The 26,925-nt window shown below is 46.7% G+C and overlaps 1 protein-coding gene across 1 annotated transcript in view; it reads right to left on the bottom strand.

Annotated features, from left to right (window-relative positions):
- NOS1 (nitric oxide synthase 1) overlaps positions 1-26,925 on the bottom strand; it is a gene marked incomplete at both ends in the record, with an annotated part of 88,036 nt that overhangs the window by 24,872 nt on the left and 36,239 nt on the right. The window contains 14 exons of the mRNA XM_079718133.1: positions 2,249-2,365; positions 5,098-5,199; positions 6,283-6,341; positions 6,878-6,982; positions 7,962-8,106; positions 10,398-10,483; positions 10,899-11,093; positions 12,690-12,791; positions 15,944-16,118; positions 18,326-18,465; positions 21,042-21,183; positions 23,935-24,026; positions 25,014-25,176; positions 26,355-26,500. Of these exons, the coding sequence (XP_079574259.1) occupies positions 2,249-2,365; positions 5,098-5,199; positions 6,283-6,341; positions 6,878-6,982; positions 7,962-8,106; positions 10,398-10,483; positions 10,899-11,093; positions 12,690-12,791; positions 15,944-16,118; positions 18,326-18,465; positions 21,042-21,183; positions 23,935-24,026; positions 25,014-25,176; positions 26,355-26,500 (1,769 nt within the window). The remainder of the gene's footprint in view (positions 1-2,248; positions 2,366-5,097; positions 5,200-6,282; positions 6,342-6,877; positions 6,983-7,961; positions 8,107-10,397; positions 10,484-10,898; positions 11,094-12,689; positions 12,792-15,943; positions 16,119-18,325; positions 18,466-21,041; positions 21,184-23,934; positions 24,027-25,013; positions 25,177-26,354; positions 26,501-26,925) is intronic.

Below are 26,925 nucleotides of genomic sequence, written 5' to 3'. Positions count from 1 at the left end.
TTTAATTTGTACTCACTGGCGATTCAAGCCCACTGGTGTTCGCTAAGAGTTGGTCTGGGTCATTAATTCATTAACATGCTTCCTGATGCACCTGAAGGCCTGTGTCACAGCCACTTCCTAGGTTCACATTTCATCACAGTCTTCATCTTATGGTTTCAAAATTCCTATTTTAAGCTTCCAAAACAGAACTTGGCAAACTTATTATACATGGGGGCAGACAGTAAATATTTTCAGGCTTGTAGGCCAAGAAGGAAAATCAAAGCTATTATGTAGATACCGACATGACAAAAAAGAAAATATATGCCTGCATACTTTTGGACAAAATTAAAAATACAATAATAATAATAATAGTTGCTGGGTACAATTTTTTAGTTATATATGTCTACTAATGAGAAGAATGGAATTCTTTTTTGGGGGGATAGCATTTTGCTTAATTGGGGTTCAAAGGTAATGTTTTCTATCATCAAAGAAACTGTAATTGTTCTTCTGTAAAAACCATTCTGAGCTCATGGGCTGTACAACAGTATACAGTGGCCAGGCTGAATTTGGCCCATGGGCTGTAGTTTGCCAACCCCTGCTCTAAGCCATGATAGATTTAGTAAGGGAAAAATAGGTCTGACCGTCAAACCATGGATGTTTCAACGTCAAGCTAAAGAAAATGAACTGATGTCAAAACCCATCAGTTCAAGGGTGAACTCTAACGTAAACTATGGGCCCTGGGTAGCAATGGTGTGTCAGTGTAGCTTCATCAGTTGTGTAAATGCACCACCGTGGTGGGGGATGCTGATGGTAGAGGAGGCTGTGTGTGTGGGGGGGCAGGGAGTATATGGGAAATCTGTGCCTTCTCCTCAATTTTGCTGTGAAGCTAAACTGCTTTAAATAAATAAAGTTTATTAACAAGCGTACTGATGGGCACTTTCCTGGCGGTCCAGTGGTTAGGACTCGGCACTTTCACTGCCATGGCCCCCAGTTCGATCCCTGGTCAGGGAACTAAGATCCTGAAAGCTGCGTGACTCAGCCAAAAAAAAGGGTACTGATGAAAACAATACTTGAATATCTAGGAAGCCTGTGATCTCTATCATCTGCTAAGCACTGTCCTGAGCTGGTGTGGAGAGGGTTCAGTTGGTGAAGGTCTAAGAGATTCGTGGCCCGGCCTGAACACACTGCTGACATCAAGCCTCATCTTGACCAATGTTTGTCAAACCAAGGGCTTGACATCCAGTTTTCTTTCTTTCCAAATACCCATTAAACCAAATTCACAGCCACTGAAATATAAAACATCTGTCCGTGTACTATCCAAAATGCTCTCATGGGATGTGACTATGCTTTGGGTGACATGGGGTCAGGACAGTATTTTTTTGAATCTGACTGCACATGGGAGGCAATTAGGGAGATTTAAAAAAAAGAGAAAAAGCAATGCTTGGGCCCAATTTTAGACCAACTACCTCAGAATCTCTGGAAGTGGGGCTTGGTTATCTGTATACTGCAAACAACTCCAGGTGATTTTGATGAGCACCCAAGGGTGGGAACCACTGGGTCATGGCAGTGTGTCGCCAGAAGAGAGGAGAATGAGATGAAAAGCATGAATGTAGATTTAAGATTTTTTTTTTTTTTTTTTTTTTGCGGTATGCGGGCCTCTCACTGTTGTGGCCTCTCCCATTGCAGAGCACAGGCTCCGGATGTGCAGGCTCAGCGGCCATGGCTCACGGGCCCAGCCGCTCCGTGGCATGTGGGATCTTCCCGGACCAGGGCACGAACCCACATCCCCTGCATCGGCAGGCGGACTCTCAACCACTGCGCCACCAGGGAAGCCCAAAAGGAGTAGATATTAACCTATGTTAACGTTCACTTGATCTCTGAGACTCTTGGACCCCAATTCAAGTTCATTCTCAACTCAAGTTCATTCTCCAGTAACGGCACTTACAAAGGGAGCTCGCTGAGTGACGTGTGGGGAACTAACATCCTTCAGCACAAATGATGTGACATTTGTGTGATGGGGCGAAACTTGGGTGACAGGGGCTCTGAAGTAGTGTGATGGGAAGAGGTCACAGGAGGGGTCCAGGTAGTGTGCTTTAATGGGGGGAGGATGCCCCCAAAGAGCCAGAGTGCAGCTGGTTATTCGAGGGATAAACAGACACGGAAGGGAGACCCCCCCCGGCCCCCAAGAAAGAGCCCACTTTGTAACTCAGTCCAGCTCCGCGAGAGCCTTCGTCGTCCCTGACACCCTGGGCCCCTCCCCCTCGCTCACCTCACATTCGCCAGGGGTCCCGCGCTCTCAAAGTTGTCTCTGAGGTCCGGCCCATCGCCCGACGATTTGCGGGAGTCGGAGTAGGAGGAAACACTGTTGAAACGAACCTTGTAGCTCCTGCCAAGATGAAAGAGAGTCTGTGAGCTCTGGCTTGGAGGCCCCTCCTGGGGTCAACACCCGATGGCTCTCCAAATCACCAGTCCTGGTTCTAGGGCCTTCCTTTGGGTCTTGAGTGAGACCATAACGCACTTATGGCTTTGTCTAGAATGTATCAACTCACCCTTGCCTGCCAAAAATGACACCTAGACATCATTTGATGCTACGTGTTGGTGGTTGCCCAGGGGAGGGGGTGGGGGGAGGGATGGAGTGGGAGGTTGGGGGGAGCAGATGTAAGCTTTTAGATACGGAATTGATAAACCACAAGGTCCGACTGTATCAGCACAGAGAGCTATAGTCCATATCCTATGATAAACTATAATGGAAAAGAATATGAAAAATCATGTATATATATGTATAACTGGATCACTTTGCTGTATAGCAGAAATTAACACAACGTTGTAAATCAACTAGACTTCGATAAAAAAATATTAAAACTGAAAAAAAAATATTAAAACTGGAAAAAAAAAGCGGACCACACTTGAAAGAAAGAATAGAAAGAACAGTCCATTCCTTAACCCATCAGACCACGTTTCCTTGCTTCCCCAATTTTTTTTTTTTGATAACATGATCAGTGTGTTTTTGAATACACATGCACACACAATGCAGTCTTTGAATTAAGCTTCTAGAATGTTCTTTTTTTTTTTACATCTTTATTGGAGTATAATTGCTTTACAATGGTGTGTTAGTTTCTGCTTTATAACAAAGTGACTCAGTTATATATATACATATGTTCCCATATCTCTTCCCTCTTGTGTCTCCCTCCCTCCCACCCTCCCTATCCCACCCCTCTAGGTGGTCACAACCAAATTTTAATGAGTACAGGAATCCTTCTGAGATCTTGTTAAGCAGCACATCCAAATTCACTAGGTCCAGGGTAGGGCCTCAGATTCTGCATTTCTAACAGGAGATGCTGCTGGTCTCCTCTCCTCACACTGAGTAGCCAAGAACGACACTCGTGCTGTCTACTACGGTAGCCATTGGCTGTGTGTGGCTAGTTAAAGTTAAATTCATTCAAATTCAATACAATGAACCATTCTGTCCCCCACATGCACTAGCCTCGTGTCAAGTGCTCAACAGCCATGCGTGGCTAGCGGCTGCCGTACAGGATGGTACAGATATAGAACATTTATGTGCCCGTAGCAAGGTTTAGTGGATGGTGCAGGACTACCCCATTCAACATTCTCTTTCTTTTTAAAATTTCTTTTCCATTTTTAAAAATTGAAGTAGAGTTGATGTACGATATTAAGTTACAGGTGTGTAATATAGTGGTTCACAATTTTTAAATGTTATATATGCCATTTATAATTATTATAAAATATTGACTATATTCCCTGTGTTGTACAATATAACACTGTAGCTTATTTTATACATAATAGTTTGTACCTCTTAATCCCCGATCCCTATCTTCACCTCCCCCTTCCCTCTCCCCACTGGTAACCATTACAACATTCTCTTTCAATAAAGTTTTGGTCTTTAGACATTTCAAGGGTCTCTCACATTTCACATTTCAAGTAAACTGAAAAATGTTCAGCACTGACACAGCCTGAAAAGAGACTGGATTTCTTTTTTTTTTTTTGCGGTACGCGGGCCTCTCACTGTTGTGGCCTCTCCCGTTGTGGAGCACAGGCTCCGAACGCACAGGCTCAGAGGCCATGGCTCACGGACCCAGTCGCTCCGTGGCATGTGGGATCTTCCTGGACCGGGGCACGAACCCGTGTCCCCTGCATCAGCAGGCGGACCCTCAACCACTGAGCCACCAGGGAAGCCCAGAGATTGGATTTCTTATGAAGTTGTTTCAAAGGGGAAGAAAGATGTCATTGGGACCTCAGCATCAGAGGCTCAGGAGCCTCGAGATTTAAAAAAAACAAAACCATGAATGGTTTTCCAGTTTTCCTTTAAAAGTGGTAAGTCTTGTTCTCAGATAAGGCAAAAACCAAACCAAACCAAACCAATCCAAACCAAAAATGTCTCCAAGAGCAACAAAACAAAATAACCCCCCAAACTAAAAAACTCCATAAAACTCTCAAATCAAAACACAAAACACAAAAACTCAACACACAAATCTGAGTGCAAAGGATAAAAAAAGAAATTGCACATTCTGGCAGCAGGGTTTCTAAGCTGGATGTTCTTCAAAGTTTTCGCACCAGCATCAGGAAAGTTCTAAATATATGTAAGTGTATTTGCTGCCCTAAAATAGTCTCACATTGAGTCACTTCTCTAAATAAGTCCTGTAACATATCAGGGGGTGGCTGTGTTGTTAGTGTGGGAAGGATGGTTGACGGTTGTGGGGTAAAAATAACAGCACTTGTGTTTGTGTGAGGCTTGAGGTTTTTCCAAATGCGTTCCTCTTTGTTATTATCCTTCGATCCTTGCAACAGCTCCCAGAGGTGGTTGGGGCAGAGGTAGTTTCTCCCCATTTGGCAGATAAGAAAGACGAGGCCCAGAGAGGTCAAGCAGCTTGCTCAAGGTTACTCAGCATGTTAGTGTCACAGCCTGGGTTAGAACTCAGGTCTCCTTGAGACCTGGGTGTGGCCTTGGATGCTGCAGCATTGGGCATGCGCACACATACCTACCAACATGCACACAAGCGCTCACACCACTCATACACACACGTGAACGCAAGGCATACACGTGCACACGTTCGTGTGCACACACATGCACAGGCGCGTGCGCGCACACACATGCTCTACCTGCGCTGGCTGTCAGGGGCTGCAGCCAGGCCGTGGACTTCTGTGTCACCTCGGGGGAGGGGAGGCCCTTTACGGGGAAATAAACGCAAGGGTTCCGGGTACCTAGAGGGGAGAATGGATGGTGCCCTATCTCTCCCTGAAGGAGGGGTGTGGGGGACCTACTGGAGGCCACCAGGATAGGGTGGGAAGGAGAGAGGCAGGGAGACTGAGGACTAAGATGTTGGCCTTGAGCACAGAAGGCAGGCTGACCACCAGGGACTCAGCTGTCCCCTGGATATGGAATGTAGACAAGTTTGGCAATGTGTGCTTGGCTGAAAGAAAACCAAGAGGGATGTTGTGCAGAACACAGCCTCTAACCACCAGCCAGCCATGGCGTCCAATGCTCAACTGAAGACCTGTTCTGTGGTGGAGGAAACACTGAGATGTTCTCACAGAAAGGCAGCTCGGTATGCACATGCCATATGTTCTCTACTTTGGGTGCATTTAAGGGTTTTTCAAGGGTAATTTTGGTTACAGGTGTTTGTCACCTTATGAAATATCTTTAGAACCGAACCCCATGTTAGATGCCATTTTACCAGGAACATCTTTTGACCTCAGGCATTTTTCACCTTATGAGATATCCTTTTTTTTTTTTTGCCTGCACTGCACAGCTTGTGGGATCCTATAGTTCCTGACCAGAGATTGAACCCAGGCCCTCAGCAGTGAAAATGCCAAGTCCTAACCACTAGACAGCCAGGGAATTCCCGAGATATCTTTTGAGGTCAGCCTCCACGTTAGTGGATGCAACTCCATCAGATGGAAAAGTTCTAGGGAAAGAAACTCACTGATTCTGAATGTAGGTTTCCAAAGGGCGGCCATAATAAGAACTGATATTTACATAGTGCTCAGCTTTTCATAGGACGCTGACATCTGTTTTCTAATTTGATTCTTACAAATCAGAAAGTTCATGCAGGTGGAATAAACCCAATGTGATGGAAAAAGAAACTGAGGCACAGGGCTGTGAAGTGACCAAAGACCAAATAATCCGCCCCAGAGGACGACAGACACCCACCGGCTAAAATCAGTCACAAATGAACTTCAGGTCACAAAACTACCCAGAACTCAGATGTGAGCCCCAGATGCCAAAAGACAATTTTCAGTTACCCTCACAGGGTGTCATGTGACACTGGCGGGTCTTTCACTTACTTCCTTTCCTCGTGCACAGAGTTGGGGTGCCTCATTTCCATCAAGGCACAGCCAAATTTCTGGAGGCCGAAAGAGATAAGCAAAATGTGAGGCATGCATGATTAAGTCTGGAACGGGGTCGGGGAGAGGGTCTGGGGACCTAACTGGCAAAAGAGGAGCCTGATGCCTGGGGGCCAGGGAGTCAGGGGCTCAGGCTGGGCAGCAATGCTGCACGTGGAAGAGGGCTATTCATAAAGGGCTACAGGTGTGGACTCCCCTCACCACCCCCAGCACACAAATCCCCTTTGTGGCTTTCTACAAAAATATTGTCCCTGCTTCTCTCATCTGGAGCAGGGGACACCAAGCTCTTGATTGGAGCGTCCATTCCAAAGAGGTAGCTCACTCAGGTGACAGCATTTTCACTAGGGGTTGGCTAGTCAGTGGACACCCATAGACTGAAGACGTGGAACTGTCCAATCTTGGCAGAACTTGGATCCAAACTGAGGTCACTGGCTTTGAGGCTTTGGAGGATTTGCTACTGAATAGCAGGTGTAAACGATGCCCCTCTTTTCTGCTGATGGAAATACGTGCTAGAACAGGTAAAAGCTCATCTCACCTCCCCATTCTCAGGGGGGTCTCCATTTCCAAAGGTGCTGGTAACCACCAGGACCAGAGTTTCATGTTCCAGGTGTACAATGTCATATTCTTCCATGGACATCACCTACGTGGCAGAATGAGGGGCGGGGAGAGGAAGGAAGAAGGTGATGAGAAGAGAGAAGGGGAAGGAGAGAACAAAGTGATGGGGGAAGAGAAGAGAGGGAGGAAGAAGATGAGTCATCCTGAGCCATCTCCTTCGGAAGGAGATCCAAAGGTCCTGGGTGCCACTATTTCAACGGGCTCAAGTGGGTAGAACTAATAGCTTGTTGGCAGCGTGGGACCTTTCTGTGGTCACCTGTGGCCTGAAGGACTACAGAGAGTCTGGGGCAATGGGTTGGCTGTCAGTAAAGACAGATCTTGATTAAGACTCCTGGGCTTCTTACAACCAAAGGATGCTGGAATCTTCTTCATCACATTTAGGCTGGGAATGACCCAGCTAGATTTGACCAGTTGTCTGCTCCGCTTCCTTTCTAATCCTCCGTCCAGCAGTGTGAAGGACCTGGGCCAAACAGGTCTGAGATACCCGCCTTAGGGAAAGATTGTTTTGCCCTATATCTTAGCATTACTTGAGCAATATTTCTCAAAGTAGGTTCCAGGGAAGCCTAGTCTCCTGAGATGCTCCTTAAAAGTAAGTGATCCATAAGCAAACATCTTTGGGAAACATTTATATTCTCTCCTCTCCTCTTTTGGGAATGATAACACGTACATGCAGATTACAGGCTCTGAGAATTCCTGCAGCAAAGAAACCCACTGAATTGTATTAAAGGCAGAGCTTCCCAAACTGACTCCAGAATTGTCTTTCATAAACTTTCCAATATTTTGCTCTTGGAATGGGGGTTATGATTCCTGGACTCCTGGAGGGTTCCCAGGGAGAGAAGCATCAGAGTACCCTGAAATATATGCAAATGTGCGTGAGTGAGTTGATGGGCATCTTCAGATGTGCTATCACCCATTCTCAAAGGATTCTTCTTTGCTGAATTCCTTCTCTCCCCTCCCCAACTTTACCATGAAGGGTCAGAGAGCTGGCACTGCCCCCTACCCACCTTGGCATCAAAGGCATGTTTGAAGATCTCACACAGGGTTTTGGCATAAGCCTGCGATTTGCCCGTCTCTGTGGCGTACAGGATGGTAGCCTTGACCCTCTTGGCCATGGCCTGTCCCATCAGCTTGGCTGAGAACTTGACGGCTCTGGAGGGGAGAGGATGGAGAGGAAAATGGGAAATGCAGAAAGGAGGGAGGATGCCACGCTGGGACTCTGGGGCAAGAACCATGATCCATGAAATTTAATAGGAGGGAACTTTCTCTCCTAATCTTTGATGGCTTCAGGGATACTCAAAGTGCAAGTTTAGGTGCCATATTGATCCCTTTCTTAAAAGTCACTCCAGACCAACTGGTCATGAGCTAACATGGTTAGTTAGTTTCATTAGTTTGTTACTTGATTAATTGATCCCAGTCTTGAGAACGTTGGTTTGCCAAGCATTGCCCCAAAAGATGATCATTCATTCCTTCACTCATTTGTTCATTCATCAAGTGTTTGTTGAGTGCCTAGCTATGTGCCAGGCATTGTTATAGGAATGGAAACACAGAGAAATGGCTGTCATGGGGCTTATGCTCGTGTGTGTGTGCGTGTGTGTGTATGTGCGTGTGTGTGTGTGTGTGTGTGTGTGAGAGAGAGAGAGAGAGAGAGAGAGAGAGAGAGAACGAATCACTAATAAATCACCAGGTATTGAGCTAGAAGGGATTTTAGAGGTTCATAAATCCACAAAGGAAGGACCAAGTCTGGTTTAAGCAGCCATGCACATCCAGGGTCTTGCAGAGGCTGATACTTAACAGGCACTAAATATGTATCTATCAAAAGAAGGAATGGATTTTAAACATACTGCTACCACCAAAGCCCTGGGGAGTTTAAATGTCAAGTCGAGGCTCTTTCTAGTTAAATGGAGAATTCAGAACCAGTGTTTCTTCCTTCCCATCTATGAATGCCTGGGCTCACCTTCCGAGCAAGCATCCCTGTTCTAACTAGGAATCTCAGAGTAGACAAATTGCTAGTTACCCCAATCTGGGGATTATCGGTGGTAAATTCATCACTTTTTTAGAATCAGGGAAACCACCCATGCTGCCAGAGCACTGGGAGCTAAAGGGGGAGAAACAGAAGAGAATAAAAGATGCCTGGAGGGTTCCCTTTGAATGATCGGATCGTAAAAAAGCATCTATAATTAACTCCCATTGTTTCTACCCCGAAATTAATAGTGCAATTAATTCTTTAGATTTTTCCCTCCCTTCCTCCCTCAGAGAGAGTTTGAACTGAACTGAAGCCAAAGGCTGCTGTCCCTGCGAATTTGTGATGCTCTTGATAGGGAAAGAATGGCTGCTGATGCATTCTTGCTTGGCTGCAAGATAAAGTTAGGTGGAGGGAGAAAGGGGAGGGAGGGAGAGAAGGGAGAGATCCTGTGGACCATATTAGTGGATCCAGGATCTAGGTTTCAGTCCCTGCAAGACCTACCAGTCACCTGTTGAGAGCTGGACCCGAGGGGCTGAGGAAAGTGACTAAGTAGCTCAGTGCCTACTAGCCCCTCTGCCAAAAAGTGAGCTCCCAATAGAGGGCCTCTGCTGAGTGGGTCAGGGAGGTCTCTATCTTTAGACAGAAAGCTGGCATCCCCATTAAACCATCTGTCAACCCCACCCCACTTGTCAGCCGGTCCCCTGGCTGACCACGAGTTCTTCAGGACAATTACTCTTCAATAGCCTTGGTCCCTAACCCTCTTCCCTCCCTCCTTTTCTCAGTGAAGTCTTATTCATTTCATTCTTCAGCTCAATTGTCATCTCCTGCGGGAAGCCCCTTTTGACCTCCCAAACTGGCTGAAGTCTATTTTATGGCACCATGAATCGTTCCTTGATGGTAGCTGTGAGCTTCACGAGGGCAGGACCACATCATCTGGCTCATCATGGCATCTCTGGAGCCCAGCACAGTGCCGGGCACCGAGTAGGCACTTAGTATCCATTTGTTGGCTGAATGAGTGAATGAGTGAGTGAAATGAGACCCAGCCCTGGGCAAGAGGCCTCTCTAGGCAGTGGTGGGCTGGAGCCAGCTGGTCCCAGCTCCTCCTGACTCTGGCTTCAGTGACTTCCTGTTGAGAGCTTGAAATTGGCCATAGTGGGAGTATTTACACCACGGAAATTGGCAAAGGTTACAAATCTATTATCATTATTATGGCCAACTTTACTAATTGGAGAGCTGGTTTATCAACACAACACTGTCTCCAGGACAAGAATTTAGGAAAGTGGCGGGGAGGAAAGTGAGGTTGGGAAGGAGAAGAGTCATGGTGATGTTTGCATCCCACGAGGGGGTTGGAGAAAATGGAGAAATCACGTCACACGAGAGGGCAGAGGCACAAGCATGTTTCCAGCCTTCTTTTCTGGGGCTCTCTGAATGCGGGGGCACATCCACCCCCCATCCCCACCTACTTTAGGAGACTTACTCTGCCAGCTTCTTGAAGCCAATGGCTCGCCGCTTTGTGGGGGTCCCGTTGGTACCTTTCCAGATGTGGGTGTTCCAAGGGTCAGGCTGGGAAGAGAGGACTATGGTCACTGCAGTGAGGGGCCCTGGCTCCTCTTGGGAGATGCTCAGGGCTCCCTGGGGGCTTGTGGCTGTCCAGCCAGCTCCAACCCTTAGCCCTTGAAGGGAACGATTCTGACAGTGGTGACCACAGGGGTCCTGGCACAGAGTGGCTGGTCCAGCCTCCCTGCACTGTCCTGCTAGACCTTCCCACTCATCCCTCAGAATCCCTCTCAAACACCCTCCTCGTGACCCCGGACTACTCATTTCATCTCCATTCGTCTTTCAGCTTGAGCTGTGCTCTTCAATATGGTGGCCACACTTGAGCATCCGAAATGCACGTGTGAGCTGAGACGTGCTCTAATCATAACACACACACCAGATATTGAAGACTTAGCATGAGAGAGGCGGGGAGGGGCAGGACCTGGTATTCGAAGGAGGGGGTGAGTCGGTAGTTGAGCATCTCTTGGTGGAAGACGGGGGTGATGCTACCAGACATGGGGGGCACGATCCACACCCAGTCAGCGGGGCAGCCTCCCCGGCAGCGGTATTCATTCTCCATGTGCTTAATGAAGGACTCAGTGGCAGAGTGGTGGTCAACGATGGTCACTTTGTCACTCTGTGGGAGGAGAGGGGACAAGGAGTCAGGAGGAAAGAGCAGCTGGGGTATCTCGGGACTCCCTTGCCCATAGAGCAGTGTTTCCCAAAGGCTGGTCCTGGAGATGCTTCTAGGCAGGTGATTCTCTACATTGTTCTTTCAATCCTGATGAGACCCAGGAGAAACACCTCCAATCTTCCTCTGTCCTTCCTCCTCTCTTTTTTAAATTTTTTTTTTAATGAGAAAGGAAGCTCAGGCAACTAGAATCCAACAACTTTGTGTTGTTTCCCTGTGTGTATTTGTTTATATATTTATTTAAATGTACAATTCTCTTCTATTTATGGCAAATGGTACTGGCTCTCCATTTAGGATGGTGAGACAAAATCCTCTTAAAATCAACAATTTTAAGTAATAAGGATGAGTTTATTAAAGTGAAAACAAGTCAATCACAGCAGAGCTGGGTGGACTGAATGTCCGCGTAACCCAGCCCCAGGGCCCGTTGTAGTCTGCTGGCTTGGATTCTTACCTTGCCCAGGCAGTGTCTTCCCTTTCTGCCCACAAAACTCTGTCCCTTTCCTGCACTTTTCTCTTCCAATCATTCATCTCACTCACATCTCTGCTGCCTCTGGCTCGCCAGTCTTCGTACCAGTCCACCAAAGCACCCTCCTTCATTTTCAACAATTCCTAAAACTTCACTCCCCCACGGTAGAGAAGGAAGGGAGGGGGATTCCTTCACCTTCATCCTATCTCAACTGGTCTCTTCCCTGGGATACACATTCCCCAGTATACCCAGTCTCCCTATTCCTGACATGGGGACCTATGGTTTATATTCATGTCTAGACATGATTTGGTATGTTCATTCTACTGCCTGTGGACGCCTCCCATGTACGTCTATGAGGGTCTAGCTTCCCAAACCATCACCCTCAGAGGATAGAGCTGGTCTCTACTACAGAGAGTGACCTCTATTCTGTGGGCCTCCTGGTTTGCCTGGGAGAATCCCAGCTTATGCCTTTGTACTGTTACAATTATTAGTGGTGTCCTCCATTCACTCTCAAAAGTGTCATGGTTTAGCTGATAGTTTTTAAAGCTATCATACTGTATATAATAGCATTTATCACGGAGCCCCATGCAACGGGGGACCTATGCTTCTGATCATGATGATGAGTATTTATCTCTGTTAGGTGAAAGTCTGAATGCCTAAGAAGTGGCAAGACACAGATGATGTTTGCCATTTCTTTTCTTTTTTGGCCGCGCCATGCGTCCTGCAGGATTTTAGTTCCCTTACCAGGGATGGAACCCATGCCCCCTGCGGTGGAAGTGTGGGGTCTTAACCACTGGACCACCAGGGAAGTCCCGGATGTCTGTCATTTCAGTTCTAAAAAATCATAAGCAACAAGTCACAAAACCCTTATCTTTTTGCCTCTTTCTCAAATGGTCCCCACCCAAGATCCATCATGGGGAGGAAGGCATGCATGATGGGAAGTACACCTCACTGGCAGGCAGGTCCCTGCAAGGACGCTTCCTGGGAGCTGGGCTTTTGACCTTCTGCCCTGAGACTCTGAAAGGTTTTAATTCCCCTTTGAGGCTTGGCAGCCAGGAGGTGTGCCCTGGCACTACCTGGAAGCTGTACAGCACCGCAATGTTGATCTCCACCAGTGCCTGGTCCTTCCACAGGGAGGATGTCTTCCTCATGTCCAAGTTCATCTTCTTGGCCACTTCCTGAAAGGGGAAGGAAACACAGACTCATAGGCTGGGGCACCTCTGTATTTCAGACTAAAGAGGGACAGGGCTAGTGTCACCAATGAAATTCTTAAATAATTCATCAACTCATATGCAGACTAATTCACTTACTCAAATTTTTTTTTTTTTTTTTTTTTTTTTTTTTTTTTTTTTTTTTATTGAGGACCCACTGGTAGCATCAAGAGACTAGAGGGACTTGGCTGGACCTTTTACTATTGAGCTTACCTTCTAGTGGGGGAGAGAAATAGTTAATACTGTGATGAGTGCTAATTCCTAGGAAGAAAGTAAGGTGAGGAAATGGGATAAAGAGGGATATGGGGGCAGGATGAGTTGAACCAGGATAGTCAGGGAAGGACCACTGCAGAGGTGGCATACAGGTGAGTCCCAAATGATGAGAAGAAGCAAGACATTTGTAAATCTTGGGAGGGAATGTTCTATGTAGAGAGAACAGCATGCAAAGACCCTGGGGTGGGATCAGGCTTGCGCTGAGGTACAGAAAGAAGGCCAGTGTATTTGGAGGGTAGGGAGCCAGGGGGAGTTGGTGAGAGAGAGATGCAGGACTGGATTATGCTAGATGTGCTAAGGAGTGAGGATTTTATTCCAGATATGATGAGGAGGGTCTTTGGGGGATTTTAAGGAGAGATGTGGGTCTGGAAGTGACATGAGCTGCTTTCTAGTAGGAAAAGCTCTCCACCCATCCTGTTCCATCTCCAGTGTGGCCACTGCCTGGAATCTAGATCATGGGTATTTTGAGTTCATGGGGATGCCTGCCTACTCCACTTGACAGATGAGGAAACTGAGGCTCAGAGAGCTGCAGAGACTTGCTCACAGGCCACAGAGCCAGTTGGCCTCGGGGCTGGAGCCCAGGGAGATGCGTAATGCCCAAGACCTGGGAGCGGCTCCCCAGCTGGCAGATTCCTTTGGCAAAACTACTCGGAGAAAACAACTCCTGACATTTATGTTACAGCTCCAGCTAAGCTGATGTCAGGAGGAGGGAAGACCCAATAGCAAATCCATTAATTAGAGCCTGGCTTCTCACTTCCTCTGTCAATTCTAGTCACTTGTGGGAACCTAGGTCTCATTATGGGGTTAGAAAGTGACAATTTCTCAAGTTTGGGTAAATCGCTTCCCAGCCCCAGATGTCAACATTTGTACATAATGGCAGTTAGAACTGGAAGGCTGGGGTGGAAGCGTGTCTCATTTAAGTTACCCAGTGACTACTCTTTGCAATCGAAATGTAAGCAGGGATCACAATAGCAGACATTAATGTACTCTTTTGAGGCTGAGGTGTTAGGGTCTGTTTGGGGTCTTTTAGTGATGATACAAACACAGAGAGTAAGAAATTCGCTGCTTTACATAAATACATATAAAACTTGAGTTATTTTATAAAAGAAGAGAGTGTGTACAGCCAGTCATGCTGCTATTGTTACTTCTACAGCATTATTTTGGTTAAAAGAATAGAAATTAGTTGCAAGAAAGTGCAAATATATATATATATATATATGACTTTAAAAATTCCCAAATATTACTTGAGCCACATTTCTGGAAATTGCCTGGAAATGTTTTTTCCTTTCCTGCCAGGAGTTTGTATAAATCAGTGGCTTCCCAGTAGAATCTTCTGGGGAGCTTTGAAAAATACTGGTGCCTGGGCTCCACCCTGGAGCACTTTCATCCAAATTCTGGGGAGTGGGTCCCCAGCATAATAAAACTCCCTAGGTAATTCCAGTGTGTGGCGAGGCTGAGGACCCCTGGTTCTGTTTTCCAGGCCAGCACCCATGGAATTTTTTAAAATTGAGATAAAATTGACATATAACGTTATGTGTATTTCAGGTGTGAGAGATATTGGTTTGATACATTTATATATTGCAATATGATTACCACTGTAGGGTTAGTTAACACCTTTATCCAATCAAATAATTACCATTTCTTTTTTGTGGTGAGAACAATTAAGATCTAGTCTCTTAGCAACTCTGAAATTTACAACAGTATCATTGTTGAGTATAATCACTATGCTGGGCATTAAATCTTCAGGAATTATTTATCTGCTAGTTGCAGGTTTGTACACTTCCACCACATCTTCCCCAGTTCTCCTGCCTCGCCTCCCCAGCCCCTGGTAATCACCACTCTACTCTCTGTTTTGGGGAGTTTGGCTTTTTTAGATTCCACACATACGTGAGATCATGTAGTATTTGTCTTTCTCTGTCTGATTTATCTCACTTAGCATAATGCCCTTAAGGTCCACCCAGGTGAACACCCATGGATTTTAATAATATAAACCTAACGCTTGTTTCGGAGTTCGAATTTTGCCCTGTGCTTTATTTACTGCGTGATGTAGGCTCAGCACTTAACTTCTCTGTTTCTCAGTGTTCTCTTTTGAAACAAGGCCAATCACAGCAGACTGTGGTTACAAACAACATTTGCTGACAAAACCACAGCAATCCTGATGCTTTCACCAAAGTGGAGCTCCAGGGAGCAGTCCGCCCCAGCACTCTTTTGTAGATCAGGATGACTCAGCCCTGGAGAGAATCAGAACCTCCACCCAGAAATGTACATGGTGGGGAATCACTGTCAAGCCTTGTTTTTTTAAGAAAAGAGACCAAAAATGTCCCATGTTCATGGGTCGTTCTCAAAACCTTCTAACAAGGCTTGACACTGACAGGCAGTGCAGTAGAATGCTTATGAACTTGGATCATAAAGCCAGACTGCCAGGGTGAGGGGAAGAAAAAAAAGCCAGACTGGGTTCACATCCCAGCTCTGCCACTCCCTAGCTGTATGATCTTGAGCTCATCGTCATTTTAACCCTCCCAAAGGCCTCAGTTTCCTCATCTGTGAAAGGGGAATTATCACACCTGGAGGTTGTGGTAAGGATTAAATGAGCACCTAATACATGCAAAGTGCTTGGAGTGGTGCCGAGCACATAGTACACGTACTCTTCTTTTTTTTTTTGTAGTACACGTACTCTTAATGCCACGGAAGGCTTCACAAAGGCCAGGGGGCATCCCCAGAATTGCAGATTCTGTTTTAACCTCTTCTAGTTTCCAAGCCCCAAAGCTCAGCTGTGGGAAAGGACAGCTGAGCCCATCCCCTTTGCCTTCTGCTTCTGCATCATGATGACCAAGAAGGGACTTCACCTCCAGGATGTTGTATCGGGAGCTGTCACAGTAGTCGCGGACGCCAATCTCTGTGCCCATGTACCAGCCGCTGAAGGGACAGGCACTGAACTCCAGGCCGCCGATCTCCAGGAGCATGTTTGACACAGCGGGGAGGCCGTACCACTTCAGCCCAAGGTCCTTGAACCATTCAAACCTGCAGAGAGAAACACAGCCCAGCTCACCATGGGGCAGAAGCCTCATGGGAAGACACACAGGCAGGATATCCTTAGTCTGGGGATGCTGAAATGCCAGTGACTGACTGGGACTTACTATGCCAGAATCTAATTCCTGGGCTCATGTCAGACCTGTGGGATCACAGCTTCCGCAGCTGGGGCCTGAGAATATGCACTTTAACATGTTTCCCAGGTGATTTGGATGGACATCCAGGCCTGGGAACAATTGCCTTGGGCTGCTGTTTATCTCCTAAACCCACCCTGAAGGTGAATCTAGGAGAAAGTGAGCATTGCTGAGTTCCTTCTGACCTCAGGACCTTTGCACGGCAGTTCCTTCCTTCTCTTTCCCTTCTGTGCCTGTTCAGCTCTTACCCTCCTTTCATTCTCAGCTAAAATGCTATTGACTCTGGGAAGCCTTCCCTTATGCCTGATCTGGGTTGGGTCAGGAAGCTTTATGCCTCTAGGTACCATAAAATTTATTTTGCAGCATTTTATTGGAATTAAGTGGTTATTTGGGTAACTGATCTCCTCCTTGAGACTGAAAGCACCGTGGAGGTGGGGACCAAGTCATCTACAAAACCCAGCACAATGCCTGGCCCAGACTGGGAATAATAAACAGTATCGAATGAATGAATGAATGAAGGTCAAGTTTCAGCAGGGAGACTGGGTAAGTTCCCAGATATTGGGCAGTGTCAGGAGCCTCAGGACACTTGCTCCCTCTCCAGGGCCTGGACTAGGGTGAGGCAAGTAAGGCACTAGCCTTGGGTGCAAAATTTAAGGGGGCACCAACAAACCCAGGGATCAAGATCAATACTATTAACTTATTTACACAATATTCTAAATTAATTCGATGTTTTTTTAAAAAATCAAAATTAATGCAAAAAAATCCATGACAAACAAAATATCAAAACTTTAAATAGGGCTTCCCTGGTGGCGCAGTGGTTGGGAGTCCGCCTGCCGATGCAGGGGACACGGGTTTGTGCCCCGGTCCTGGAAGATCCCACATGCCGCGTAGCGGCTGGACCCGTGAGCCACAGCTGCTGAGCCTGCGCATCGGGAGCCTGTGCTCCGCAACAGGAGAGGCCACAACAGTGAGAGGTGGGAGTATCGCAAAAAAAAAAAACAAAAAACAACTTTAAATAAAGACAGGCTCCCACCTTGCCCTAACTCGCCTCACTTGCTTCCCCCTAATTTCAGCCCTGACCTGGTCTTTGTTTAAAGTTTTGATATATTTAAAAAGTTAATTTTTATTTTAAAAAATATTACATTAAAATACTATTTATCTTGATGATTGGTTTTTTTTTTTTTTTTGGTGCTTCCCTCATCAATTTTGCCCCTGAGGCCAGGGTCTTACTGTGGAGTTTCTTTACTCTCGAAAAGTGTAAATTCTATTTGTGCTGCTGGCCACAGCCCTCATAGCCCCATCCCAGCCCCAAATTGCTTTTGACCTTGAGCTGCGTCAGGTCACATAGAGTTTTAAATGGCTCCCTCTATTTAAAATTTGTGCCCACAACGACACAGGAGGTGCTTCTGCTCTTTCAGCCCTTAGGGTTGGAAAAAGGGCAGGTCCAGGTTGATGGCTTAGGAGTGGGGTAAGGAGGGAGATTTTTTTTTTAACTGAAGTATAGTTGATGTACAATATTAGATAAGTTGCAGGTGTACAATATAGTGATTCACAATTTTTAAAGGTTATACTCCATTTATAGTTATTATACAATACTGGCTATCTTCCCTGTGTTTTACTGTATCTCCTTGAGGTTTATTTATTTTATACCTAGCAGTTTGTACCTCGTAATCCCCTACCCCTATACTGCCCCTCTCCCCTCTGGTAACCACTAGTTTATTCTCTATATCTGTGAGTCTGCTTCTTTTTTGTTATATTCACTAGTTTGTTGTACTTTTTAGAGTCTACATAGAAGTGATATCATACAGTATTTGTCTTTCTCTATCTGACTTACAAGGAGGGAGATTTTGATTCAGAAAAGATGGTGGTCCTTGGGCTGGTGAAGGAGGAATTATTGATGTTGAGGGAGCTCACCTTGCCCTGGCCCCATAATGAGGGTAGGAACCAAGACCCCCTTTCAGCCTCTGTCTGGGCTGGAGAGAGAGCCGGGGGTGCAGGGTTGGGTAGAGAGGGGCACTGGGTAAATCCACCCACCCTCACCCACCCCATGCCAGTCCCTCTTACTTGGGGTGCCTGATGGGCACTTCCAGCACCAGCTCTGGAGGAATCTGGAAGAGCTCAGGGTCATTGCCGTTGGCCTGGAGCAGGAGTGGCAGGACATCGAAGCGGCTTCTTGGGGGTTTCCAGCCCTGCTGGATGCAGATCTGCAACCAGATCCGCCAGGTCAGGACACCATGCCCCAGACCCTCCAGACACAACAGCAATGGGGGGAGGGGCAGAGGTCCCAGTGCAAGCCCACCAGCAGCCCCGCTGGAGGCTCTGGGTCACGGCCACCTTCCTTATGAAGTTCTCCCTGACATCATCAGGTAACTAGTATAACTTTCTGTGGTCCCACGGGACAGAAAGCAAACGTGTCCTCCAGCCCCTCACTTGGTTATGTTTTCCAGGTCTTCCCTGCCAACTGGGAACTCTGGGAGCAAGGGCTGAACTGACTCTTGCATCTGTGGTGCCCTGGCACAGTGCTGGGCACGCCTACGCACTTGCTCCGGAAGTGTTTGCATCCGGTGCCTAAGACATGAAGAAAATCTACCAGATTTGATGAGGGCAGATCTCTCAGAAGGACCACATAAAATGCATCTGTTAGAGCAGCTATCCTATCAAAATATAAAGCGAGCCACATAGTAATTTAAAATTTTCTACCAGCCACATTTTAAAAATTAAAAAAAAAAAAAACACAGAGCAAAACCTGGTGAAAATAATATATCATTTAAAAAAGTTTTAATTTCAATAATATTTAATTAAATTAAATAATGATGGGGCTTCCCTGGTAGCACAGTGGTTGAGAGTCCGCCTGCTGATGCAGGGGACACGCGTTCGTGCCCCGATCCGGGAAAATCCCGCATGCCGCAGAGTGGCTAGGCCCGTGAGCCATGGCCGCTGAACCTGCGCGTCCGGAGCCTGTGCCCCACAACGGGAGAGGCCACAATAGTGAGAGGCCCGCGTACCGCAAAAAAAAAAAAAAAAAAAAAGAATTATAGCACGATGTTAATTACAGTAACAGTAATTAATTATAGTAACAGTAATTTATTAATACTGTACTAAAAGCATTACTATATCAAATATTAATATCACTATGTATTAATATATTATTATATATGGCATATATATAATATATATGGCATATATTAATAGTAATAATATATTAATAGTATATTTGACATTAAAATTAAATATTCAATTCATTTATTAATCCAACAAAATATAAAAATTTATAATATATAACATAATTAAACACCGACTGTTTAATAATAAATTATTAAATAAATTATTAATATTAATATATTTAAAGATGTTTAACATAAAATTAACTATACTTATTAATACAATAAAATGTATTAATTTATTAATAAATAGAAATAGATTAGCCCGATATTATCCACAATATTATTTTTCAATAGGTAATCAAGATACAAATTACTAATGAGATCTTTTCCACTCTTTTTTTGTTCCCTGTCTCTGAGACCGTGTTATTTACACTTAGGGCATGTCTCAGTTTGGACTCGCCACATTTCAAGTGGTCACTAGCTACATGCAGCCAGTGGCTGCCGTACTGGGTGAGGGGTTTTGAAAGTTACAATTCTGTGGTTATGTTTGGGGTGACTCTTTCTGCTGGGTTAGTAGACAGAGGAAGCACAGAAGCGTGGGTTTAGAACATGTTGTGTCAGTGAGGTTTCTGGAGACAGAAGGAGAGGGAGAGGCCATGGTGTTTCTGTTCCGGCGGCCACAAGGACAAGGTCAGCCAAGTATACAGTTAGAGGTCAGCCAAGTGGAGCAGAGAGTCCGGCTGAGGCTAAAAGACACAGGTCTGACTCCTGGTCGCCCTGGTTATAGCCCCCTCCCCAGGATAGTAATATTTTAAAAAGAAAAGCCACTTGCAAATGAAGTCAGCGGTGATGAGGGTGTGGGCTGGCCCTTGGCCTAAGCAGCTCCCTCGTGGGGTGGAGTTTGAGGGGGGTTTGAGGAAAGAACGAAGATAAAGCAGAATGGCGGCTGAGTGGGTGACAAATAAAGGAGGTACCAGGTCTGTGTGCGTGAGATATTCCAGGCATGGGCTCTGCCTATTATGTCTCCTGTGGGCATAGCTTGTGGAAGCTTCCAGGCCTTACCTGTGCTATCCGCCCACATCGCCACCTAGAAGGAGCCCTGGATGGGGAGAAGGTGGTATTCATGTTCCTAGTGGCTTTTATGAACTGACTTGGGCTGCCAGCAACCGTGGTGGTACTGGAGAGTCCAGTCTGTCCAGAGGGGAGTTGGGTAGGGAGAAATGTTGTACAAGGAAATGAATGAATGAATGAAGGGTATGAGTCTGACATATTACCCAACTCAGAAAAGATGATGTCAGACATGGCTTCCACATGTCAGTTCCTCTCCTCCCAGGGGAAGGCAGGAGATTGGAACTGTACTTCTAGCTTTTCCTCTGCTCCTTCAGTAGCCTTGGATAATGTGTTTGGCCTTGGTGAGACTCAGTCTACTCATCTGTGAAATGGGGCAATAGTTCCCATCATGAGGGTCGGGCAAGGTAATGGCCTGAAAATGACCAAATGACCAGCTGTAGCAGAACCAGCAGGACTAGAGGCAGACAGAGCAGGAGCTCTGGAGATGAGTAAGCTGTACCACACCGACCACTCTCCCTACGATAATATTAAACTAAGAAAAGTCTGTGGATAAAGACAGTTTGGGAGGATGAGAGACCAGCTGGGGGAGGAGTGGGGGCACGCACCTCTGTGAACTGCACGCTGGCTGGATCCCCCAGGATGGAGCCGTCGGGCTGCTTGTAGCCAGCATAGCGGATGAGCTGGGAGTTCCAGACGCGAAAGTCATGCTTGCCGTCGGTCCTCTGGGGAAATATGGTGATGGCAGATCTGTGGCGGAGAGAGGGGGACGTTTGGCACCAGGGCTGGCCTTGCACTTTGGGGACATAGTGGAAAAAGTGTCGTCCAGGCCAATGAGTGCATAAGGCTCCGGGCCCACGGTGCAGCTGTTGGAAGGGGAGGGACCTTTCTCTGTCTCTCCACTGGACCGCTGGGTGAGGAAAGGTGGAGGATAGGAGGCCTGGTGTCAGCTCACTGAAGGAAAGAGAATGCGTCTCTAACTGGAGACTTCCAAACAATCTTGACTTGGGCCAGTTTTCCAGAAAGTTCTTTTGCAGCAGGTAATCCTCAGGGAAAAAAACATCAGATCCTGTTTCCTTTCGAGAGCTCACCACTGATTCCCAGTTTTAGTCTTTCTTTTACCACCATCACTGTTTATTGTCCCATTTGCTCACCTCCTGTACCACAGCAAAGTCTACAGATGTACGATTAATAAGAAATCAACTTCCATTTGTACTCGTATTTATTTACTTTGAAAGAGAACTGAAGATCGCCCCTGGCCTTGCCCACCTAAACAGGCAACTGTGAGACCGTGTACTGTTATTAAATTGTAGAAAGCTGTGGTTGCCTATGGAAGGCACCTCACTGGAGCCCTGCTCTCTTCTTGTTAAAAGGGAGATCAGCGTTTTGGAGAGCTGTTATAATGATGCCTTATCCTCTTTGGTACCATCAGAAGGACTGAAACAAATGGAAAGGAGAGTAATTTTTTCACAAAGTGGTTTGATAGTGTCTCCTGCCAGGAGCTCCTGTTACCTGGACTCATCAGTTCCATCCACGGACCAAATCCTAGGCTATGGAAACCACATCCTGGCTTGTGTCAACATGGGGAGGACATCATAGGTCCAACCCAAAGCTCACAGATCTGCTCCCATTCACATCCTGCCCCTGGGATCCTGCCCTGCTGCTCCCTTGCTTGGAGTCTGTTTCTGCTGTCATGTACCCAGTTGCAAGGCCCGATTCAAATCTGCTTTCTCCACACAGCATCCCCTGTCTTATCTAGCTCCCAGGGCCTCCTTTTGAGCACATTTAGGTCATACTGTCTGCACAAGGCAATATTGCATTTAATACTGCAGGGAGTGGAGTGTCACACCTCGGGGTGAGTCTAGGACCCAGGCTGAAGGCGGAAGTCATACAGAGCCAAAGATGCTCTTAAAAATCTCTTAGCAAAGGTGCCATATTGGAGATGAACACAGACTGAGTAAAATTGTGAGCATTTCCCTCCAGCATTAAACCACATGGCTGTTTCTTCGGTTGAGCAGCAGATAAAGCCTGTTTGTGTTTGTTTATATATATTTAAAAAGTGTGTTTAGAAACTCCAGAATCTCACACAGTGGGGTGGGATGCTTACTCTGTGTGTGGGAATGAGCCCAATGGAAGACGTGGAACAGGTTTACACCTCCCATCTCCCAAGCCTCCTAAGCATAATGTCGCATAATGGCAAGTCTAATGCCCTGTACTGTTTGAATTACATCTCTCTCCCTCCCTTCATCTCCCTTGTCCACCTTCCTCCTTTAGGCTTAGATAGTTTCTATACATGGTATACATTCTCTCATGGCCTCTCATCGTGTCCAGATGTGTAGTTTCAAACTTGTAAAAAAAAAAAAAATTAGCCAAACATTTCATCAATAGAATATCTCATTTAGACCCGCCCCCCCCAATACAGAATTGAAAAAAGTAAAGGTGCACTGCCTGCCCTGTGGCGATCCCCGCCCCATATTACCCCATCACAGCACCATTTGAAAACTACCAAAATAACCCATAAACTCCTTGAGGCCAAGACCTTGACTGGGCCCTCCTTTAATGTTAGGATATGCAGGAGGGCTCTTTATTGTTTTCTGAGGGGTGAGGTCTTTTAGGAAAAAGATCTGAATACTAATTTCCCAAGCAGGCCCTGGGCTTACATTACAGGGTCTTTTCCTATTGGTGGGCTCGGCTGGCAAACACCATTTCCTTCTCAAGGAAGAGACTTGTCCAAGAAAGCCCATGCTTAATGCCAATAGGTCACTTTGGGGATGAGTTCAGTGTAGCCTGAGGGCTTGTGGGAATATCCCTGCAGTGGTCCTGCATGGCCCCAAGATGGGGCTGGTCCTCAGCTGCTGGGAACAGATGCAGGGGCAGGACTGAGGGAGTAGGATTAACAACTGTCACCGCCTGTCTGCGGGGCCCCAGCTGTTCCCTTCTAGCTGCTCCTCTCCCAGCTGAGGCTTGCCAGTGTGGAAGCCACCAGCTCACATTGGCGCCTTCCTGCCTTGGCCTGTATCCTGTGGCTCTATTCTTCGCGGGCGGCAAAAGGAGTCCCAGGTGTGGCTCAGCTTGGTGGAACCAGAAACGGTGGTCCCCACAGCAGAGGGAAGAGAAATTGCCTTTTAAACCCAGGGAGCCTCAGAGGCGGCTCCAGGCAACAGAGCAGGAGCTGGTAAAAGCAGGTCACCACCGGCAATGGGATTTTCCTATTCCTGGGAATCTGAAACATCCCTTCCTGTTTCCTCCGTGGGTGATACTGAACTGTAGGATAAACATGATTTTGGTTGCTGTAGTCTTGCACACCACACGGAGTCTGTTTCTCCTGGGAGAGAAGGCACATGCCGGTTAGAACGTGGATGCCAGGCTACCTCTCTCGGCTTGACACCTGTCCCCGGGAAAAGAGGGGGAGAATTTCCTTCACAGGGGAGTGAACGCCAGACCCAAGGGTCAACAATGGGGGGGACATCAGACTCCGCATCCCTAAGCAGGTCAGCTCACCTGAGGTTCCCTTTGTTGGTGGCATATTTGATATGGTTACAGATGTAGTTGAACATCCCGTGAGCCGTGGTACAGTCGCGGGCATCGAACACCTGCAAGGGGGTATATCGTGGGAGTGATCACCTCCTCCTTCCCCATTCACCACCCCCAGGGCAGCCCTCCCAATGGAGGAGCGCCCAGAGCCCACCCCGGCTGCTGCGCCCCTGGGGTAGCGAGCATCTCATTACCGAGCCCCAGGCTGGGTTTTATCTTTTTTTCTACCCTAATAACTATGGCCAGTCAAACCAGGAAAAATCCCCTAAAAGTAGGCATGGAGTGCAAGTGAATGTAGGAAAGGGATGCTGAACAGAGGAGGGGCTTTAAATGGGCCGCCTGTATCTCCTATGAGGTTCCTAGAGATTAGGAACTTAAAAATAAAACAACAACAAAAAAACCAGACACCCCGCCCCCCCCGAGATTGATAACTAATCTACTTCCAAAATGAAACTATTCCCTAGAGGAAAAAAAAAATCACACCAGGGGACACAGAATCTAATGCTTTTAGGGAGTAGGCAGATAATGTAAATAAGGAAAGAGAGGAGGTATAAGACAAAAGGGGCAAGTGGGGTCTGTAGTAAACTGGAGAGTATAAGCCCTACCTAGAGACATCAAATTCATTTTTTTTTTTTTTTTTTGCGGTACGCGGGCCTCTCACTGTTGTGGCCCCTCCCGTTGCGGAGCACAGGCTCTGGACGTGCAGGCCCAGCAGCCATGGCTCACGGGCCCAGCCGCTCCGTGGCATGTGGGATCCTCCCGGACCGGGGCACGAACCCATGTCCCCTGCATTGGCAGGTGGACTCTCAACCACTGTGCCACCAGGGAAGCCCCAAATTCAATTTTTAAAAAAGATTGTTTGGGCTAAATAAGATATAAGCCAGATTCAGTCATGATCTGAGAATTTGGGACCCCATGATCACCGTCTGAGAGTTCACCGTAGCCACCAAGTGCCCTTGCTAGGAGCTGACCCTTTTAAAAGCTCATTCCTCCCCCCCACAACCGCACCAAAGGGCTCTTCATAGTATCTGAGCCTGACTGCCCACCTGCAGCTTGGACCACTGGATCCGGCCGACACAGCGGGAGGCATTCCTCCAGGCGTGCTTGGCCCCATAGATGAGCTCTGTGTCCTTGAGCTGGTAGGTGCTGGTGGTTTCAATCTCTTTGCTCACCTCTTCCAGCCTCTCCATATGGGCTTTGGAGCCGAATCTGAGGGAAGAGAGAAGAGACATGGGAGCATCACCCTCTCTACTAAATTAGAGGTTGGTGGAAGGAGTGAGCCAGAAGCCACAGAGTCTGGATTGATATCTGGACACAACAGTTTCAGCATAAAGCAGAGACTGGCAAACTCAAATGCCTACAAAGGCCCGGCAGTGTACGTATGACTGAACTGGCTGGATGGGGACTGCAGCAAACAGGTGAGCCTACGCCTGGTCCAAAGGGGGCAGCCCCAACTCTGCTCTAGCCTGCTGTTGTCTATGGGGGCCTGGTACTGCCAGATCTTCTTTCAAGAGAAACTGGAAATCTGATTTTTAAAGGCAACTCTTCTAATTTTTAAATGGTGGCAATAAACTGAATTTTAGAAAGTTAAAAAATTCTTATGAAAAGGTTCAGGTTTACAAAAAGGTATAGAGAATAATGTAATGAATACCCATGTCCCAAGCCTAAGAAATGATAAATAAATAAGAAAATATATTATAGTTCCTTGGGGACTACTGTGCACTGTAGCCCACTTTCTTTCCAGGAGTGACTGCTGTTTTGAATGTGGCATCTAGCATTCTCACGCTTTTGTTTATATTTTGCCACTTGTGTATCTATCCCCTAAATCACGTATAGTATTTTTCTGCATGTTTAAAAAGTTTATGTAAATGAGGCTGTCCTGAATGTATCCTTCTACAGCCTGTCCTTTTCTTCCTTTGCTCAAAGTTATTTAGGAGCTTCATTTCCATGAACATGCAGAGTTTTAACGTGTTCATGTTCACAGCTGTATAGTATTCCATTACAGAAAATGCCACAGTTTACTTACACGTTCTCCTATCAATGGAGTTGAGATTGTTTCCAGTTGGCTCTTTAATTTTTTTTTCCTATTCTAACAATGTTTCAGTGAACATTCTTATGCAGGCCTTCTTGTGAACAAGTGTGAGAGTTTCTTTAGGGAATATACCCAGGCGTGGAATTGCTTGAAAAGCTTCAAATTTAAGCAACACTTTGCAGGCTAAACAAAAACACTTCTAGGGGCCAGATTTGGCCCTTGGGCCACCAGTTTTCGACCTCTGTGCATGGCAGGCAGAGGCCTTATGCTCAGGTCTTGGTTCACCTGTCTGCACATTTGGACCTGGAGTCTTTGTACCCAGTACCCGGTCTTCCCAGTGTAGACATGAACTTGCCTTTTAATTGATGAGTAGTACTGATCAATAAACTCTTTGGCAAGAGGGAAGAGCTGTTCTTTTGTGCGGACGTCTTCAGGCCTTCGTATTTGCTGAGAAGGAAGCATGATGGACCCCATACAGATGTGCTCGGTGCATCCCGTTCCCTGGAAGGAAAAGAGATTTGGGCTATTACTTCGTTTCACCCAACTGTGGCACGTGTAGGGTTGTGGACCTGGATCTGACATTCGTGGTGGAGTTTCCCTGGCTTTAATTCCCAAAGCGGATTTCTCACATACCAGCTTCTCGTCACTGTTGGACCTGGTTATCAGCCCAGGTAAGGAAAGGGCAAGCATCAGTTTAAGGTCCTGGATGTGTTTGCTCTACTTAACCGGGGGGAGGGGGGCTTTGTGACTGCCATTCCCTGGGAAGCAGAACCATTGGTGCTGAATCCCCCAATATGTTCTGATCCCCTGTTGATCAAGAAGGAGCTAGTAGAGTGACTAGAGTAACTTGTTAGAATGTGTCTGTGGGATGTTGATTGCAGAACATAGCCCTAATTCTCCCCTCCCTGTATTCACACCCTTTGCTA

This window comes from Hyperoodon ampullatus (assembly GCF_949752795.1).
Source record: "Hyperoodon ampullatus genome assembly, chromosome: 13".
Taxonomy (NCBI): Eukaryota; Metazoa; Chordata; class Mammalia; order Artiodactyla; family Ziphiidae; genus Hyperoodon; species Hyperoodon ampullatus.
The sequence above is the reverse complement of the archived record's forward strand: the minus strand, read 5'-3'. Positions and strand labels throughout refer to the sequence as shown.